Genomic DNA, 17,124 nt, shown 5'->3' with positions numbered 1-17,124 from the left:
TGAAGATGTGCCCACAGCCTGGGAAGGACACTCCCTGTGGTGTCTTCATGGGTGCAGGGCTGCCGGCAGACGGAGCTGGCACTTCTGGCAGACGGAACTGTTTTCTGGGGAGCTTATTAATGGCAAAGCTTATTTTGGTGGCTGTGCACCTGGGGAGCAGCTTCCACTTTGAACCCACATGGCTGGACCTTGCTGAAAATGTCTAGCAGGTGCTTGCATGCTCCTTGACTTCCACGTCCCAGAGAGGGGCCTCCCCGTCCATGCCCCTGCAGGGGTGCCGAGAGATGCGCACAAAGGCTGCAGGTGAGCCGGGAGTGTGGGTTGTTCACAAGGCCCTTCCCTCTCCCTCTTCAGCTGACTAATGGCTCCCCAGAAGGTGCCTGGGAATATGACCTGATGTAGTAAAAAGGGATTTTGCAGATCAGATTAAATCACCACGAGATGGGGAGACCATCCTGGATTATCTGGTGGACCCTAAATGCCACCACCTGATAAAAGGGAGGCAGAGAGATTAGGCCACAGAGAGGAGGGGCCATGTGACATCAAAGGCAGGGGCCGGAGCTGGAGAGGTGGGAAGGACCCTCCCTTGGAGCCTGCAGGGGTGCACCCTGCCACCCCTTGATGTCAGACATCTGCCCTCCGGACCAAGAGAGGAGGTTCCTATCGTCCCAAGCCACTCTGCGGGTGGTGGGCAGCCTGTGGGGGGCTGGTGTGGGAGGGCAGCTCAGGCTGTCTCTGCACAGGGGCAGCCCCGTGACTTCAGCAGAGTGCCAGTGCCATCTCTGGGTCCCCCACAATGTCCCTGTGCACCAGCTTAAAGGTGTCAATGAACAGCTCCATCCATTCCTGCCGCTCGCCTCCGGTGGCAAACTTGGCCCGCTCTGCGGTGTAGACCATCACGGCCACCAGCCTGGAGTAGGCGGCCGGCTCCTGAGTGAGCTCCGTGGTGTTTAGCAACTGTTGGATCAGGGGGATGGTCCTGGGGAAGGAGGTATCCGGGCCCTCTTCCGTGCGGAGGAAGGCGACCGGGGGTGCGCTGCCAGGCTGCGGTCCATCTGCAGGGGCATCCAGAGAAGGTGCTCAGGGACTCAGGTGAGGTTGGCCACCGGCTGCCTTTCTTGGTTGGGAGTGAAGGCAGCCCTCTCCTCGGAGACGAGTTAGGGCAGCAGCAAGGAAAGGGATTAGGCTCATCAAGGGGTCGGACAGGAGACAGGGAGGCCGCAGAGACCCCACTGGGGCACACGGGTGCCAGAGCTCCAGAGGGAGGGGCCTTGGGGAGCCGGCAGCAAAGCAAGCTGCCGAGGAGACGAGTGGAGGTGCCTGCGTCCACCTCTAGGGTGGCTTGCGGTGCTCAGGGCCCTGCCCCTGGGGTGACCCCAGCCCTCCTAAAATGCCTCCTGAGAGTGCCTGGCTGCCAGGAGAGTTCACTGCTTGTTGCAGCCGAAACCTAGTGATGGCAGGTGGGCCCCTGGTCCCTCCCTCCTCAGAACGGCTGCTCAGGAAGCGGGCAAGGACAAGCCCCCTCTGCCCTTTGAGACGCGGTCTCCACCCAGAGCTGGCCTGGCCGGGGTGGGCTGACCAAGCTCAGGGAGTCGCTCTCCCAGCCCCGCAGAGCCCAGGGCCTCATGCCTGGCACCCCACCTGCCATCCTAAAGGCACGAGAAGCCTCTCTTCCCTCTGGTGGCCCAGGTGGCCTGGTTACGCACCCGGCCCTCTGCCTGCACCCCAGCACTTGCCCTCAGAGCCTCCTGCCTTTGCTCAGGGTCCAGCTCCGGCCACCCTGACTCAGCTGCTGCCGCGGGATAGCTCATCCCTGCTGCCATTAGCTGGGGTCTGGCTTTGCTTCTCTTTGATGCTCTCATGGGTTTGAGCCGCCCCTTGGCCTGGTCCAAGCCTGAGCGTGGCTGGGCCTCTGTTGGATGGACCCATCCGGCCCAGGTCGGGGCCGTGCCAGGGCCAGCAGTGCCTGCGTGCAGCCCCAAAGTGCTTTGGTGTGCCAGGCCCATACCGGCGGGGCATCTGGGAAGCGTATTCTATAGGCACATCTGCTTTCTTCATCTCTGGAAACAATGTCTAGTTTACTTGGAGATCTCTGATCACTGTACTGGGTGAGCTTGTGAGCTAGCAGAGCAGGTAGCAAGAGAAGGCAGGGAGGGGTCTTCAAGGTGCCTGTCCTGGTCAGTGTCAGCTCCCAGCGCCTCAGGGGATGCAAGACCAGAGACCAGGGGCCAGTGTTGCTCTAACACCAAAACTGGGCGAAGACATCGCAAGGAAGGGCACTGAGGCCCAAGGTCTCTTGTGAGCAGAGGTGTAAAAGTCCTCAACAGAACATCAGCAAGCTGAATCCAACAATGTATGGAAAAATTTATACAGCGTGACCAAGTGGGATTTACCCCAGGTCTGCAAGGCTGGCCCGCCGCTGAAAATAAGCCAGTGGAACCCATTACCAACTGGCTAAAGGCGAGAATCACACAGTCACGCCCACAGGTGCAGAGAGCAATAGACAGACTCCCACACTCGTTTGTGATAAAGATCCTCAGAAACCAGGAATGGAGGGGAACTTCCCTGCACCACAGAGCACCCCCAGAGAACCTCAGCCAGTTTCCTGCTTGGTGGTGAGGAGCTTGAGGCTCCCCCACTAAGACCAGGGGCTGGGGGCTGGCTTCTGCAAGGGGCCAAGCAGACCTTGGGACCCCAGCCCAGGACGGCTCAGGGGCCCTGTGGGGTGGAAACAGACATGGGTTGGTGGCTCAGTGCAGACATTCCCCCTCGCAGGCCCCCTTGGCCAGCATCTCGGAGGACCCCGGACCCAGGCTCTGGGGTGACTCCACAGCCTGCTGGCTCTCCTCAGGCAGCCTCGGGGCCTGCGAACCTGCCCGACTGACCCATCTGATGCCCCGGGAGAAGCTGGAACAGAAGCCCAGAAATGCTGACAGCACATGGCAGACATGGATGTGGTCACAGGCCCCAGGGTGTCCTACCTGTGTCCTCTGTGTGACTTGTCAACACAGCTCAGCTGGCTGCCTCTACTGTGGTCCCTGGTGGTCCCCACCTCCCAGAGTGGGTTCTGCGGAGGGTCAGGCCCAGTGCCCATGTCCCAGCCAGAGAGTCTGCTGCTGGCAGGGGCAGGACTTGCCATGGGAGTGTCAGCTCGTGGCACCCTGGGGCACCTCCGTGGCTCAACGGCCCAAGTCTCTAGGCAGCAGGGCAGTGCAGACAGTAGCCTGGTGCTCAGCAGAGCATGGGCGATGCCGACCCACTCTCCATCCCCCAGGGAGCTCACAGACCCCCAGCCTCCAGCTCCAGCCAAGGGCAGCTGTGTTGGGCGGGGGGCATGGCCTCTGAGCTGAGCTGGTTCCACTCCTGGAGGAAGGGCAGCTGGCCCTGCTCAGGGCAGGCATGGGCCTCTCGACGTGGCCACCTCCCTGGCAATTTTAAATCAGCTGCTATTTCACTGGATCTGAGGCTTCCGCCTGTGGGAGCTGGGATGGCCTGGAGTGCCTGTCCCGACCACAGGCCAGAGCACCCCGGCCCACGAGGCTGTGCATCACGTTCACCACCAGCAGCCTGCAAGCCAACGCAGCCCAGGCTGCCAGCACCTGCCCCGCGTGTGCCAGGCAGATGGGCACAGCCCAAGAGCCCGAGGCGCCAAACTCAGCCCCTCCCCAGACTTGCAGGGTCCTGGGGCCAAGAGCCCATGGGTTTCTCGCTGGGAGAGGCCCCACAGCACCACCCTGGGGTCCCCCCACAGCCCCTTCTCGCTGGCCTGAGCTGCTGGCTGGTCTGGGGTGGGCACTCAGCAGCACTCATCTTACCTGTTTGGCAGGGAAGGTCTGGGCACACGATCTGGGGGTCTAGGAGTCAGGAGAGAGGCGGGGGTCCTGGTGAGCCTCTGCCAACCAGGGTGGCAGCCAGCTCCCCTGTGCACGGACACCCCCAGCTGTGCCCCCTGGCACCGCCATCCATCCAGTGCCTGTGTGGGGGCAGGTGCGGGGAGCATGGGGGCAGAGGCTCACCCGGGCACAGCACGTCCTCCATGTCGTCGATGAACTTCTCGGCCACCAGGTCAGAGAAAAGCGTCATGTTCCGCACCTGCTGCGGCTTGTTGCAGGCGATGGAGTTGAGGTTCTCACTCTCATGTTTCTCGTGGAACATGTCGCCGATGCCGATGGCCGTCACCGTGACATCGTGGTCGCACAGCACCTGCAGGTAGAGGTCGTCGTCCCGGGGGTCGTGGCGGCCGTCCGTGATGACCACCGCGAACACACGGGTCTTCTGGCGCCGGCTCTCCTTGATGAGCTGGTCGTAGGCGAACCTGAGGGCCGAGGGGGTCCAGGTGCCCCCAGCAATCCACTCCAGTTTCTTGACGGCCTCCTTGAAGCTGGACAGCGAGTCGATGCGCTCGTCGTCCAGCTGGATCGCCTCGAAGGTGCCCTCGTGGCTGTACTGCACGACCCCCACACGGGTTCCTGCAGGCAGGTGTGGGTGTGAGGGGCTGGCCTGTGGCCCAGGGTCACCACCCTGCCCCACGCCTGCCCTCCAGGGGATCCGGGGACTCGCAGCAAAGCTTCCTTGGATTCCTGTCTGTCTGCTGTCCCTCGTGATGCCTCCAGCCTGGCTGCTGCTCGTGAACAGGCCCCATGACTCCCGGCCACGCCAGACCCCCACCCGCCCACCGCAGATGCAGCTGACCTGTCTCCGACTTGGGGTCCTTGGCGATGGCCCCCAGCCTGTTGACCACGTTGATGACGAAGTTCTTCTCTAGGGAGAAGTTGGTATAGCCGATGCTCTCAGAGCTGTCAATGACGAACACCACGTCCAGGGCGCCACACCGCTTCTCACAGTCTGCGGGCCAAGCGCGGGGTGAGCGGGACTGGTGGCCACGTGCACAGACCCCTGGGCCCCCGCTTACACCTGCAGGGGCCCAGTCAGGTGCACGGTGGGAAACAGTGACCCAGAGGTGGGGGTGGGACACAGACGGGCGACCCTGAGGCCTGGACACAGTGCCCCTGCCCGTAGCAGCCCAGCGTCACTGCTGGGTGGGGCCTGGGGCCGAGACTCACCGCAGCACCCACAGGTCTCCCTCACGTAGGTCATGACGTCACACTCCTGCAACACAGGGGGTCAGCCCAGCCGAGAAGGTGCTTCTGCAGGAAGTCCTCAAACCTTGCCCTCTGACCTTGCCCCTGCTTCCCTCGCTTTCCAGGTCTAGGAGGGGAGAGGGTGCTGATTCCATCCCCAGCTGACACCTACCGTGAGGCCAGGGTCTCCGGGCGGGCCGGGCTCTCCCTGGAGGAGAAGGACTGTAGTCAGGGGGACCCCGTCAGTGCCGAGGCTGGGCGGCCCCTGCTGTTCTCAGACAGCCGCTTGAGAGCGCGTCCCCAGCACCCTGACCCCTCGGCTCAGGCAGGTGGTGGCCCAGTGGGCTGGGGCCAAGGGCTGGGGCAGGGCAGCCGACCTACCTCAGGTCCTGGGGGTCCTCTCGGGCCCCGAGGGCCCGGCTCACCAGCGGGGCCAGGATCCGCCTGAGAAGAGAACGGGCAGGTGGGCTCCGGCTCGTGGCCCGGGACCCCCGCTGCCACCCAGCCGCCCCGGTACTCACAGGCTCGCCCTTCTGGCCTTTCCTCCCGGGATCTCCCTTCTTGCCGAAGTCGCCTCTACCCCCCTGAGGCACAGACACCCGTCAGCTCCAAGGAGGGGCCGCCTTGGGAAAGCCTGCCCTGCCCCCACCCCCCATGGCCTCAGGTGAGGGAGCGGGACATGGACGCGCTCTTGTCAGGAAGGACGCGTGCCTGGCCATCGGGTCCGTCAGACAGTGGCGCCCCCTGGCATTCCAGGCCAGCCGCGGTTTTCGGTTTGAAAGAGACCCGTGTGCAGCCCCTTCCACCAGGCAGCGCTCAGCCCCGGATGTGGTGTCTGGCCACGGTAGCAGGGCGTGTGGACCGCCCCACTGAGGGTGTGGAGCGGCCCCATACGTACCTCAGGTCCACGCGGGCCTGGCTCGCCTTTGTCTCCCTGGGAAGCAACCACAGGTTGGGGTGACGGCACAGAACCCAGAGGGCTGACACGTCCTGACTGCGTGCCGACCCCAGGACGGGAGGCTGCCTCTCCTGGGGACTCGGAGATCTTCTGCAGCCCCTCCCTTCCATCACAGTGGTCACGGTCAGCACATGTGTGAAGCCACACACGGTGTGTCGGGGAGGTTCCAGGGGCCTGCCTCTGTGCCCAGTGAGTGACCCCCCACTCCTCACCCTGCCCTTCAGGGTCCTCCCGACAATGCCCACCCTGCCCTGGGAGCCCCTGCCCTGCCCCAGGACTTACAGGAGCTCCTCGGGGGCCAGGGTAGCTGAATCCAGGCCTGCCAGGGTCTCCCTGAGGGATGGGGGAGCCGGTCAGGGAAAACCCAGTGGGAAAGGGAGGGGTGGAGTCGGCGGGCAGGGACTGAGGGTGGGCGGCCAGCCTGCTGGTCTGTGGGGAGCAGCCGTGTGTGCAGGGCGGCTGGGCCTTGGGGAGCACCAGCCGGCCTCCTGCTGCCCCCCACACCGAGGGAGAGTGGAGAGTGGGCTCGGGCCCTCGGGGCCCGTCCTGGGTGGGGAGGCGGGGTACCTTGGGGCCAGGAGGTCCAGAGTCCCCTCTGGGACCAGCGTCGCCAGCGTCCCCCCGCGATCCCTGGGGGCCGGGAGAAGAGGGGAGTTGGCACTGGTGGGGGGGACCCCGGGGAGTTGGCACCGGTGGGGGGGACCCCTCCCAGCTCGGGCACCAGGCAACATTGCTAGCCCCTCCCGGCCATGTATCTGTCTTGGCTCCCAGGCCCCACACCCTGCCACCTCCTCGCCAGCCCCCCCTGCTAAATATGGGCCCCCAGGGCAGTGACACACATGTCCATCCCATTGCCCAAGCTTGCTGTGGGGCAGTGTCCTGCTAGGGGGCAGGAGGGCCTAGTCGGCACCCTGAGGAGGTCAAGGGGCCTGCGAGGCACGCTGCCACTGACCTGCTTCCCCAGCTCCCCAGGAGCCCCCTGGGGACCTCTGGGTCCTGGCGGGCCGCGGTCTCCCTGGAGAGAAGGGGGAGGGTGCCTCAGAGACCCTGCCCTGGAGACGGGCGGCAGCCAGTTGGGGGTCCGCTGCCCTCCAGGAGGTCCTGGGCCCTCAGGCAGGGTCTTCCAGGGGATGGGCGAAACAGGGGTGGGGAGCTGGGTGCTTGCCACCACCCACTCACCTTGGCCCCTTTGCTGCCGACCTCTCCGGCCAGGCCCCGGGGCCCCTCAGGGCCAGGGTCCCCCTGTGAGAAGACAGGCCCGGTCAGTCCGGGGCAGGCATTTGACTCCCGGGGAGGAGGTGACACCCTCGGACTCACCGCAGGACAGGACGAGACACCCTGTGCCAGTCGCTGGCCCACCCGCCCAAGCCCTACAGGGAGTGCCCTGATGGCGAGGCCCAGGGTGCTCTCCCCCTGGTGCTCCGCTGAGGGGGCGCTGTTGCCCTGGCCACCCGCTGATGCCCTCTGGGCTCCCCCCGTGGGCACTCACCTTCTCGCCCTTGGGGCCGTCGCTGCCCGGGCTGCCCTTGGTTCCGGGGTCTCCTCTGCGCCCCTGCAGGAAATGGGTGGGGGGCTAAGATGAGGGCCACATGGGGACTCTGCCTTTGGGGTCTGGCGGCCCTCCAGAGGCTCAGCCTTGACCCTCAGCCTCTGCAGCCCAGCATTTGGGGAACTGTGGGTGGGACGTCCCAGTTGAGGGCATTCCAGGGGATGTGTACCTGGGTCTATGTCAACCCTTAGGGGTGCCCTGGGTGGGTAGGGTGGGGACACAGGCTGCTCCACAGGCGCTGGTTGTCCAGCGGGGCCACGGGGGTCCTGCCCAGCCCCACATGATGCTCATGGGCGGCCCTTCCTCATGTCTGCTGCGGTGGGGGACGGGGAGGCACATTCGCAGCAGCGAGAGGCTGCTGGGCACAGAGAGACCCGGGGCGGGCACGTACCGACATGGCCCTGCAGGATGGGCCAGGCGGGCAGCGGGGCCCAGAGAGGATGGCACCCTGGCAGGCCTCTGCTGTGCGTGGGGCTCAGGGATACTCACAGGCTCTCCTTTGGGTCCTCGGGGCCCAGGCCCGCCCCTGGCTCCTTTCACGCCGGGACTTCCAGGGGATCCGTTGCTGCCTTGGTACCCCTGGGTGGAGGAGAGGGGTGGACCAGGGCGGGGAAGGGCCTGGCTGAGCACCCACGCCCTGGAGCCCGGCTGTATGCCTGTGGGCTTGGGCCATTGTCTTCAAGGGGGATGTGTCTGCCTTGGGGTGCAGGGCACCCTGGCAGGCTAGGCACCCCCTGTGCTTCCTGCCCCATGTCGGGGGGCACCGTTGGTGTGGGTGGGGAGCAAGGGGGCATCAGGGAACACTTGCCTTACTTCCTGTGGCCCCATCATCTCCAGGGGGCCCTCTGCGACCTGGGCGGCCAGCATCCCCCTGGAAGAGTTTGGAGAAGTCAGCCTCACATCCCACAGATGCTGGTGGCTGGGACGTGCACCTCCCCTCCCATGTCCCTGGGGCATGCTCTTGGGGCCAGCGCCGCTGTACAGCCGCCCAGGGACATCAATCTGATGGTGCTGGCTTCTCAGGGGCAGGCTCTCTTCCTACCCTCCCTTGTCCTGGGCACCGATGGAAGTGGACACACAGCCCCCATGGGCACCTAAGAGCCTTCCACAGAGGCCTTTGGAGGGTGGGCGTGTTGCTGCCTGAGCTGGGACACACAGTCATGAGTCAGACACAGGTGAGTGAGCCCGGGGAGGGCACCCTCCACCTCTGGGCAGGGCACCCCTAGGCTTCCGGCTGCTGACTGCCAGTTTGTAGGGACAGGCCCTTTCTGTTGGGTTTCGGAGCCTGGGCTGCCTGCCCCGGAGGCCCAGCACCTGAGGTGGAGGGCAAGCCGCCAGGAGGACGTGACCCTGGCCCCCCCACCAGCCTGCCTACCTTGGGGCCTCGGTCTCCTTGCTCCCCAGGGTTGCCGGCTTCCCCGGTGTAGCCTTCGGGGCCCTGCCAGAGAGAGGTGGGGAGAGAGCTGACAGCCTGTCCCAGGCTCCTGCGGAGAGTAGTGTCAGGTGCCCCAAGAGCTGAGAGCCAGCTGACATGGGGTGACCAGCACTCAGCGGGGTCTCAGCTGCTGGAACCCACTGTCAGGACCCTGGGAAGCAGCCACCCTCCAGCTGACGGACCCCAAAGCCCTGAGCTTACAGCCTCATTGTGACCCAACCCTGGCTGAACCCCAAGCCGGGGTCAAGGTCGGGCAGCAGAGGGGCTGAAGGAAGGACCCAGCCATGTGAGTCCTGGCTCCTGTCCACCACCGGCCTAGGGCCCCGCGTCCCCCCGCAGCCGGAGTCTGATGTGCTAAGGGCTTACCGGACTCCCGGGATCTCCCTTGCAGCCAGGAGGTCCAATGCGCCCCAGCTTGCCCTGAAGGAGAGGGGAGCAGAAGATGGGCTGGGCCAGTGTGTGGGGGTGCTGCGGACCGGCCCCAGGCAAGCTGGGTGGGCGTGGTCCATGCCACTTGCATAATGAGTTTCAGCTGGCTGGGAAATGACCGCAGGGCCCGCAGCTCGCTGCTTCCTCCACAGGAAGCAGACTGTTCTCTGGAGCCGCAGTCTTGCCCTTGCCCTTGCCCTGTTCTTGCGGCTGTGGCCCGGGGCCCAGAGCCCAACCCCCAGAGGCCTCGAGGGCCTCGGGAAGGTCTGCTCCATCCTGCAGGGTTGCCGCCGCCCACCCGGCCCGGGCGCAACCAGGTGAACACTACCTTCTGCCCATCGGTTCCATTCTTGCCGGCCAGGCCCGAGGCCCCCTGGAGGGAAAGGGAGAGGGGTCTGTCAGCCCCTTGGAGCAGCAGGAAGGGGGCCCTCGCCCAGCCTGTCGGGTCCACCTGGCCCACTTACCTTTCTCCCGTCGGCTCCAAATTCACCCTGTGCAGAAGGAAAGCGGGGCCGGTTAGTGGGGCATCTTGCTCACGGACACCCCACCTCAGGGGCAGACGTAAGGCCAGAGGGGCCCCAGAACAGGGCCACCCCCAGCCTGTGCCAAGCCAGGCCTCATGCCGCGAGCAGGACAGCTGGCTCGCTGAGAGGCCCCAAGGAGGGCCAGAGCTGTGCCTGGGGTGGCTGTGGGGCACTGGCTGCTAGGGGGGGAATCTCACCTTCTCTCCTTTGAAACCAGGAACACCCTGAGGTTGGAAGGAAGAAAACAGCGTTACTGTGAGCAGGAGCGCTGGCCCACGGGAGGGAGGGTGGGTGGGGGCCAGCGGCCCGGGGTGCGGGGCGCGGCTCTGCTGGACACCCCTGGGTGGGCGGGGCAGAAGGGCGTGCTGAGCCACCTCATCAGCCAGCCCGCCCGGACCAGCGCCCGCTCGTGCCCATGTCCCAGCTGGTGTCAGGGCTGGCGGCCACTCGCCTTAGGTCCTGGGAATCCAATTGGGCCTTCGATGCCGGGGTCTCCCTGTGGAGGAAGCAGCGAGCTGTGGGCTCTGCCCCAGCCCCGGGGACCCAGCCGGTGAGCGGGGGGTGCCCTGCCCCAGCCCCGGGGACCGGGTTGGCAGGAGGGCGGGGGGTGCACAGACCTGCCGTCCCTTCTGTCCTGGCTCTCCGGGCTCGCCCATGTTGCCCTTGGCACCCTGAAAGACGACAGAGAGAGGGGTCAGTGAGGCAAGGAAGGGTCGGGGGGGGGCGCCAGGGCTCTTGCCGTGGCTCCTGGGAGGTGGAAGAGTGACCTCCCATGGCCAGTGTGGCCAAGGTCACGACTTGGATGATGATGCCTGCGCCACATAGGGAGGCCCAGGTGGTCATGCCCCCGCCTTGGGCAAATTCGACCCCTATAGACCCTGCTTTTCTGAGCTCTGACCAACAGCTTGCTGAGAAGCTGCCCTGCAGCCCCAGGGGTGGGGGCGCCTGCCCTTCCGGTGGCAGCAGCTCTGATCCTGCACCCCAGCTGGGGTGCAACAGCAGTTCATCCAGACCTGGGGTGGGGCCACCGAAAAATCTTGTGCAGACAGCCTGGGGCTCCAGACAGCCACGGAAAGGCTACATCTTGGAGCTGGAGTTTCAATTACAGAAGGTAGGACTTTATTAAGTTCGTGCTTGTATTTGTAAATACACCACTGATTTCACTGCAAGGGGAGGGAAGGGAGAAGGGGGAAGGGGGCCGGGCAGAGGAGAGAAGAGGGCGCCGTGGGAGTCCTGTGTGCACTGCCACCCTCGCCCCCTGCAGACGCTAGCCAGCTGCTCCCGGGGGCGGCATCCGGCGACCCCCACCCAGGAGGACTGAGCGAGGCCCTGCTGGGGGCGGCCAGAGCTGCCTCCCGTGGTGAATTCCTCCTCGGTCACTCCCAAGGGACCAGGGAGTGCTCAGGGCACTTGGCCAGAGGCCTGGTGATGTGTGTCCATCTGCTCAGCTGCCAGGCGGCGTGGACCCTCAGTCGTGAATTCCCCTGGGGTGTTTCAGACTCTCCCATCTTTTCAGGACTCTTTCCCCTGCTGCCTCTCTCTACACCTTTGGGCATGAATTGTTGCTGGTGATACTCTGGTAGTGAATGTGAAAGGATTTCATTTAAACATCTCTGTTGTTAGGGAAACGCAGGGCCCATGCGATCCCTTAATGACCCCATGACAGGAGTGGCTGCCTAGCGGGAGTTAGCAGTCATGTTACCAGCAGTGACATGTTTCCTCTTTGTGCACCTCCTGAGTAAGCTTGTTCACGAGCAGTTTAGTGGCACATCTTAATAAAAGTGTCCCTACTTTCCTCAAAATGCCACTTAAAAGGAAGTAGATAAAACCAGATATTTAGTCCTGTACCGTGTGAGGTGCAGATGGCCCTAAATTTGGAGTTCCAGACAGGCTGGGGCTTCCTGGCGGCACAGACACTGGGGTGGTCTGGGCATCTTACCTTCTGCCCGCGGTAGCCCTTGGGGCCGGGGGGCCCTGGGATCTCCAGACAGCTCACTTTGTAGCACTGAAAGGAGAAGCAGGTGTCAGCAGGTCAGGCCAGCGCAACAGGTCCTGGCTGGGAGGGGGACAGCGGCTGCCCAGGCTGCGGCCCTCTGGAGACGGAGGAGCAGACTTGGGAGGCCTCCGCGCCCACCGGGCATGGGGTTGGGTCTACACAAGCACTCCAGCTGAGTTTTAGGAATGGAGGCTGGGTTGACAGTGACTGGCAGTGGAAAGGGTAGATGGCTGTTGGAAAGGGCATGTGTCTGGGGCACCCTTCCTGGGCCGTGAATTGGTGCTGGGGACACATGGGGCTGGGGAATGTCAGGGCCTGAGCTGCAGGTCTATGCTGGGCACCCTGCCAGCTGCCTGTCTTCTTCTCTGGCCTGGCTTGGGTGGGCAGAGCCAGGTCACTGGGAGGGAGACCCTGAGCCCCGCCCATCACCCACTGGCGTGTGCTTGGGGGTTGCTTCTAATGCTGGCTCCTGGGCTTCAGCAGCCTGGTTCAGCCAGGAGCCTTTTGCCCATGCTTGCACCTCAGACCCAGAGTGGAGTGGAGGGGAGCACCAGGGAGAGGCCAGTGTGTCATCCCTCTGGGTTGGCGCCTCGGGCCCAGAGGGCAGCACCTGGCCAGGGCTGGCAGGGCTGGCAGGGCCAGAGAGCGCCTCTCACCTCTCCATAGGCTTCATGTTTCTGCAAGAAAGACAGAGGGACCCTGGTTAGCTGGACGCTGGAGAGCGGGGCAGCTGGGCGTGTGGGTGGAATGCCCGGCCCCAGAGTTGGATGGGACCCTGCCGGGCCACGCAGAGAGGGTAAACCGAGGCCCCAGGGCGGTCCCCCACCCACTGCCATGCGGTGAGCCGATCCCAGGGCTCTGGGCGCCCCCTCCTCCCTGATGCCGCGAGTGGGCGGAGCCCTGGGCAGGGGCCCTGAGGAGGGATCCCGGGGCTCTGCCCAGGCCCGGCGCCCTGGTGGCTCACCATGACCTTGATGATGCGGTCGATGGTGCCCTGGTCGATCTCGGTGGAGTCGGGCTGCATGGTGGCGTAGTTGTTCCGGTAGAGCTCGAGTGGCGTGCTGGCGATGTCCCGCAGGCCCTGCTCGTTCAGGTTCTGGTTGAGGGCCACGGCGAAGAGCCGGATGCCCTCCTCGCGGGCCTTCTCGGCCTGCAGCTTGATGCCGCCGCAGGGGCTGCCGGTCACGTGGCCGTCTGTGATGACAATGGCGAAGTCGATGCCCCCATTGCCCCTGTGCCCCCGGATCTCCTCGGTCATGCGGGCCAGCGCGCAGTCTGTGAAGGTGCCCCGGCGGAAGGACTGGATGCCCTGCAGCCTCTTGTTGAAGGAGGCCTGGTCGCTGCCCGCAGGACTGAACACCTCCACCTGGTCAGAGAAGTGCAGGCCGCCGTAGCGCCAGCTCAGGACCACCTGGTCCAGGTAGGGCTCGTCCTGCAGCTGGCTGATGAACTGCGGCACAAACTGCTTCATGTGGTGGAGCAGGATGTCCGTGGGGGACTGCATGGCGACGCTCTCTGAGGTGTCCAGCACGAAGTACACTCTGATGGGGCAGTCGGCCTTCTCTGGGGGACGAGGGGCGTGTGAGCCCAGGGCCGAGGGCTCGGCGGCGCCCCTGCTCACCCACACCCGGCCCCAGCCCCACGGTACCTGGGCAGCTGTTTCTCTCTGAGGTGCCCGGCGCGATGACCTCCTGCTGCTGGGCATGGAGGGTCCCCAGGAGCCCCCAGAGCAGGAGGGCAGAGCAGGGGCCTCGGAGCATCTTGGTAGCACCCTTGCACCCCGACATCCTGCAACAGGAATGTGCGGCCACTGCAGACGGGCCCCACAGGCATCTGTGCCTGCAGCCCTACAGCCCTCTGCCCCGGGGGTGGGTGGCACACATAGTAGCCAGCACCTGGGCTCATGGAGGCACCCTCTCCCTGGCCATGGGTGGGGGCACAGAGATCGCAGGCTTTGGGCTCCATTCTGGGTAGGATTCAGACATTCACAGCCCACCCCTGCCCTGTGCAGCCTGGGTGTGCTAGGTAGAAAGGTGCGTCGGGAACTGACTGGCAATAGTAGGGGCTTGGGGGTTAGGGAGCCAGTGGGGGTGACTGGAGGGAGGGATATCTGGGGAGGGCGAGGCGCAGGCTGGGTTGGGGTGGGTCTCAGTACTTGATGCCAGCGGACCCCCACACTCACCAGGGAGGGGAGCGGCCCTGGGGGTGGAGTGTGGGGGCTGAGATGTGGATGGGCCTGGGGGTGCTGGCGTCCCACTTTGTTAGGGGACATGGTGACAGCGGCACAGGTTGGGGGGACCCCTCCCCAGAGTGGGTCACTGTGCCCTGACATGTCTCCATGGGATGACGTTTCTCTGCCACTTGCTGCCCTCCGTTTCCAGGCCCACCCTTTGACCAGAGAGGGAAAGGGCTGGGTGCGTGGGGCCAGCAGGCTGGCCAGGCCTGGGGACTGGGTTGGGGAGGAGTGGGCCTGCAGGGTGGCCAACAAGGGACCTGTGGCCTGGCTCTTCTGGTGGGGACACCTGAGTCTGGCTCACACAAATGCCCTACTGCCCTGTGGAGCCCCCGGAACAGAGCGGACTAGGCAGAATATGCTGCCCCAGAGGTTTGTGGCCTGCTGGTGAGGCTGCTGGCCAGTTGGCCCTCAAGGGCTGAGGTGAGAGGCCTGGAGAGCTTTGGGGGCACTTTGGGGCAGTGCTCCTGGGGGTGCCCCGCAATGCTGCAGGAATACCTCATTTTTGAGAGGAGGTGGATTCATGGGGCAGGTGTCATGACTAGAGGGCTAGTCTTGGCATAGTTAGATGTGAACAGCGCATGGCCCTGACCCCCCCACCATAGGGTCATGGTCAGATCAAGAGGCCATGAACCCTCAAGGTAGTGACAGCTGCCAAGATCAAAGCAAGCTCAGTGGGAGCACCAAGGAATCCAGGAGGGCTTCCTGCAAGAGGTGACAGAGGTACCCAGACTGAGGGAACTGGCCAGAGGAAGGGGAGCTCCTGGCCTATAGGAGGCTTATTTGGGGGCAACACCTGGCTGAATTGGAGGTTGAGAAGGTGGGGTGAGGGGCAGGCCAGGGGCCCTGCAGAGCCCCGAAGCTGAGGGAGAGTCAGGCTGCAGCAGTCAGAGCCATGTGGCCCGGAGCTGTCACCTCTGGTGGTGGCCGCCCTGGACTCTAGCCAGGGGCCAGAGCAGGGCCCGCCATGGCTGAGCACTGGGGTGGGTGCAGCTCTGTCTTCCCGACCCCTCACCCTACTGCCCCAGGGCAGAGAATCCAATGAGAGACCCCAGGGGGAAGAGGCCCCGGAGGAGAAGCACAGTGGGGGTGGCCCTGGGTCCTGTCTTGACCCTTCTGCTGCAGAGTAGGGGGAGGGGACTGGGGGCCAGGGGGAGTGCGCCCGGCCAGGCCCTGCTCTCCACATGCACATCGCTGGCACCCCCTAGCTGCACATTACACACACACAATAAATTAAGAAAGGCCCACATAATAAAGTATACTGGTGGAAAATTTTACTCTCAAATGAAATGAAAAATTCTAAAAATGTCTCCACAGGAAAAAACACAATAACAACAACATATAGAAACACCTTGGTTGCTTGTCAACCGAGTCACCTTGGGGCGGTGAGAAGCCTCCCAGGCGTCCCTGTGCACCCAGAACCTAAGCCTTGTGAAGCTCTCCTGCCCACTGAGCTGCCGCCGGCCTGTGTGGCCAGTGGAATGCGCGGAGTGATGGTGTGTGGCTGCCGAGAATAGGTCATCAGTCACTGTGGTCTTTGCCTGGAGGCCCCTGGGCCCTCGCTGGGGGAAGCCAGCTGCCATGCCATGAGGACGCTCAAGCAGGTCTTGCAGAAACCCATACAGAGAGGAACTGAGGCCTCCAGCCAGTGGCCAGGGGAGGGCACCACCTTAGCTGCAGACCCTGCAGCCCAGCCAAGGCTCCAAATGACCACAGTGCTGGAAGCAGGTGACTGCTCCCCACAAGGGACCCAATTCCTGACTCAAATAAATGATGAGGTAGCAAACGCTTCTTGTTTTAAATCAGTAAGGTTTGATGCAATTTGTTATCCAGCAATAGATGACTAATAGAGGCATCAAATGTTTTCTCCACAATATTGTGGACAGAAGACAATGATATAATAACTTCAGCTTATTGAGAGGAAAATAAAATGAACCAAGACTGTTTCCCAGTCAGCTTGTCTTTTATGCGCAAGGACACAAGCCTCAGATGTAAATGGGCTCAGATCTATGCATCTACGTACCATTCATAAAAAACTCCATAAAGAATTTCTGCACAAAGCAGAAATGAATACAAATGAATAAAGCAAAGAAGCTTTAGAAATTCACTAAAATATGGAATACAAATGGAAAAAAAGCCAGGAAACATAAAACTAAATACCAGAAACATCACAGTTGTGATAATACATATGAATGCTTTAAATTTTCCTATTAAAGACAAATATTCCTAAATTAGATAAAAAAATGAAACCCACCTCAATGACGTTTATGAGAGTCACACTTGAAATACAATGTCACAGATGGTGCAAAGAAAATGGAGTGGGGAGGGGAGGATCCCAATGGAAGGAAGACAACAGCAGCATTACATGAGACCAGAATTTAAGACAGAAGAGGAAGGATAGAAAAACTGCAGTCTAGGTATAAATCTTTATGTATCAAATTTCATGAAATTATATAAAGCAAAATCTGTGAAAAATCAAAGGAAAAGATGACAAACTGCAGTCATTGTAGAAGACTTTAACTCATCTTTTAAAGTTATTGATAGATCACATTCACAAAATATACAGTATTAATGTCATGTTTCATAAAACTTGGACAGTAACCAGTAGAGAATATGCATTTTCTAAACATAAAGAATTTGGATAATGTGCACAACACACACATATCATCTATGTATCTATATCTATATCTTATCTATCATTTATCTATGTCTTTGAAACCTATAAGTAGGAAATATGTATACTTTAAAATTTTTTCAAAATTAAGTCCTAGAGTAAGCTATAAAAGAGAACATAATTAATTTTAAAAAGGGAAATTGTAAAAATTCTCTGAGTCACAATGCAAAACAAGTCACTAATAAGACAGAAAGAAAAATAAAATTATCTGGAAATTAAAAGGGTGTTTCTTGCAAAAACTACAT

At 62.1% G+C, this 17,124-nt stretch overlaps 1 protein-coding gene across 1 annotated transcript in view; it reads right to left on the bottom strand.

Moving 5' to 3' along the window:
- COL6A2 (collagen type VI alpha 2 chain) overlaps nucleotides 1–17,124 on the bottom strand; it is a 29,429-nt gene that overhangs the window by 2,365 nt on the left and 9,940 nt on the right. Inside the window, exons 2-27 of the mRNA XM_036912132.2 lie at nucleotides 13,621–13,760; nucleotides 12,937–13,535; nucleotides 12,629–12,649; nucleotides 11,916–11,981; nucleotides 10,594–10,647; nucleotides 10,428–10,472; nucleotides 10,174–10,200; nucleotides 9,917–9,943; nucleotides 9,781–9,825; nucleotides 9,390–9,443; nucleotides 8,964–9,026; nucleotides 8,397–8,459; nucleotides 8,078–8,167; nucleotides 7,529–7,591; nucleotides 7,219–7,281; nucleotides 6,992–7,054; nucleotides 6,607–6,669; nucleotides 6,322–6,372; nucleotides 5,980–6,015; nucleotides 5,603–5,665; nucleotides 5,463–5,525; nucleotides 5,254–5,289; nucleotides 5,064–5,109; nucleotides 4,693–4,845; nucleotides 4,017–4,469; nucleotides 3,816–3,854 (exon numbers count right to left, since the gene is read on the bottom strand). Coding sequence (XP_036768027.2) covers nucleotides 3,816–3,854; nucleotides 4,017–4,469; nucleotides 4,693–4,845; nucleotides 5,064–5,109; nucleotides 5,254–5,289; nucleotides 5,463–5,525; nucleotides 5,603–5,665; nucleotides 5,980–6,015; nucleotides 6,322–6,372; nucleotides 6,607–6,669; nucleotides 6,992–7,054; nucleotides 7,219–7,281; nucleotides 7,529–7,591; nucleotides 8,078–8,167; nucleotides 8,397–8,459; nucleotides 8,964–9,026; nucleotides 9,390–9,443; nucleotides 9,781–9,825; nucleotides 9,917–9,943; nucleotides 10,174–10,200; nucleotides 10,428–10,472; nucleotides 10,594–10,647; nucleotides 11,916–11,981; nucleotides 12,629–12,649; nucleotides 12,937–13,535; nucleotides 13,621–13,759 — 2,485 coding nt within the window. The 5' untranslated portion in view covers nucleotide 13,760. The remainder of the gene's footprint in view (nucleotides 1–3,815; nucleotides 3,855–4,016; nucleotides 4,470–4,692; nucleotides 4,846–5,063; nucleotides 5,110–5,253; nucleotides 5,290–5,462; nucleotides 5,526–5,602; nucleotides 5,666–5,979; nucleotides 6,016–6,321; nucleotides 6,373–6,606; nucleotides 6,670–6,991; nucleotides 7,055–7,218; nucleotides 7,282–7,528; nucleotides 7,592–8,077; nucleotides 8,168–8,396; nucleotides 8,460–8,963; nucleotides 9,027–9,389; nucleotides 9,444–9,780; nucleotides 9,826–9,916; nucleotides 9,944–10,173; nucleotides 10,201–10,427; nucleotides 10,473–10,593; nucleotides 10,648–11,915; nucleotides 11,982–12,628; nucleotides 12,650–12,936; nucleotides 13,536–13,620; nucleotides 13,761–17,124) is intronic.

The sequence above is a fragment of the Manis pentadactyla genome, chromosome 1 (assembly GCF_030020395.1).
Source record: "Manis pentadactyla isolate mManPen7 chromosome 1, mManPen7.hap1, whole genome shotgun sequence".
Taxonomy (NCBI): domain Eukaryota; kingdom Metazoa; phylum Chordata; class Mammalia; order Pholidota; family Manidae; genus Manis; species Manis pentadactyla.
Note: the sequence above shows the minus strand (reverse complement) of the source record. Positions and strands in the feature narration are given on the sequence as shown.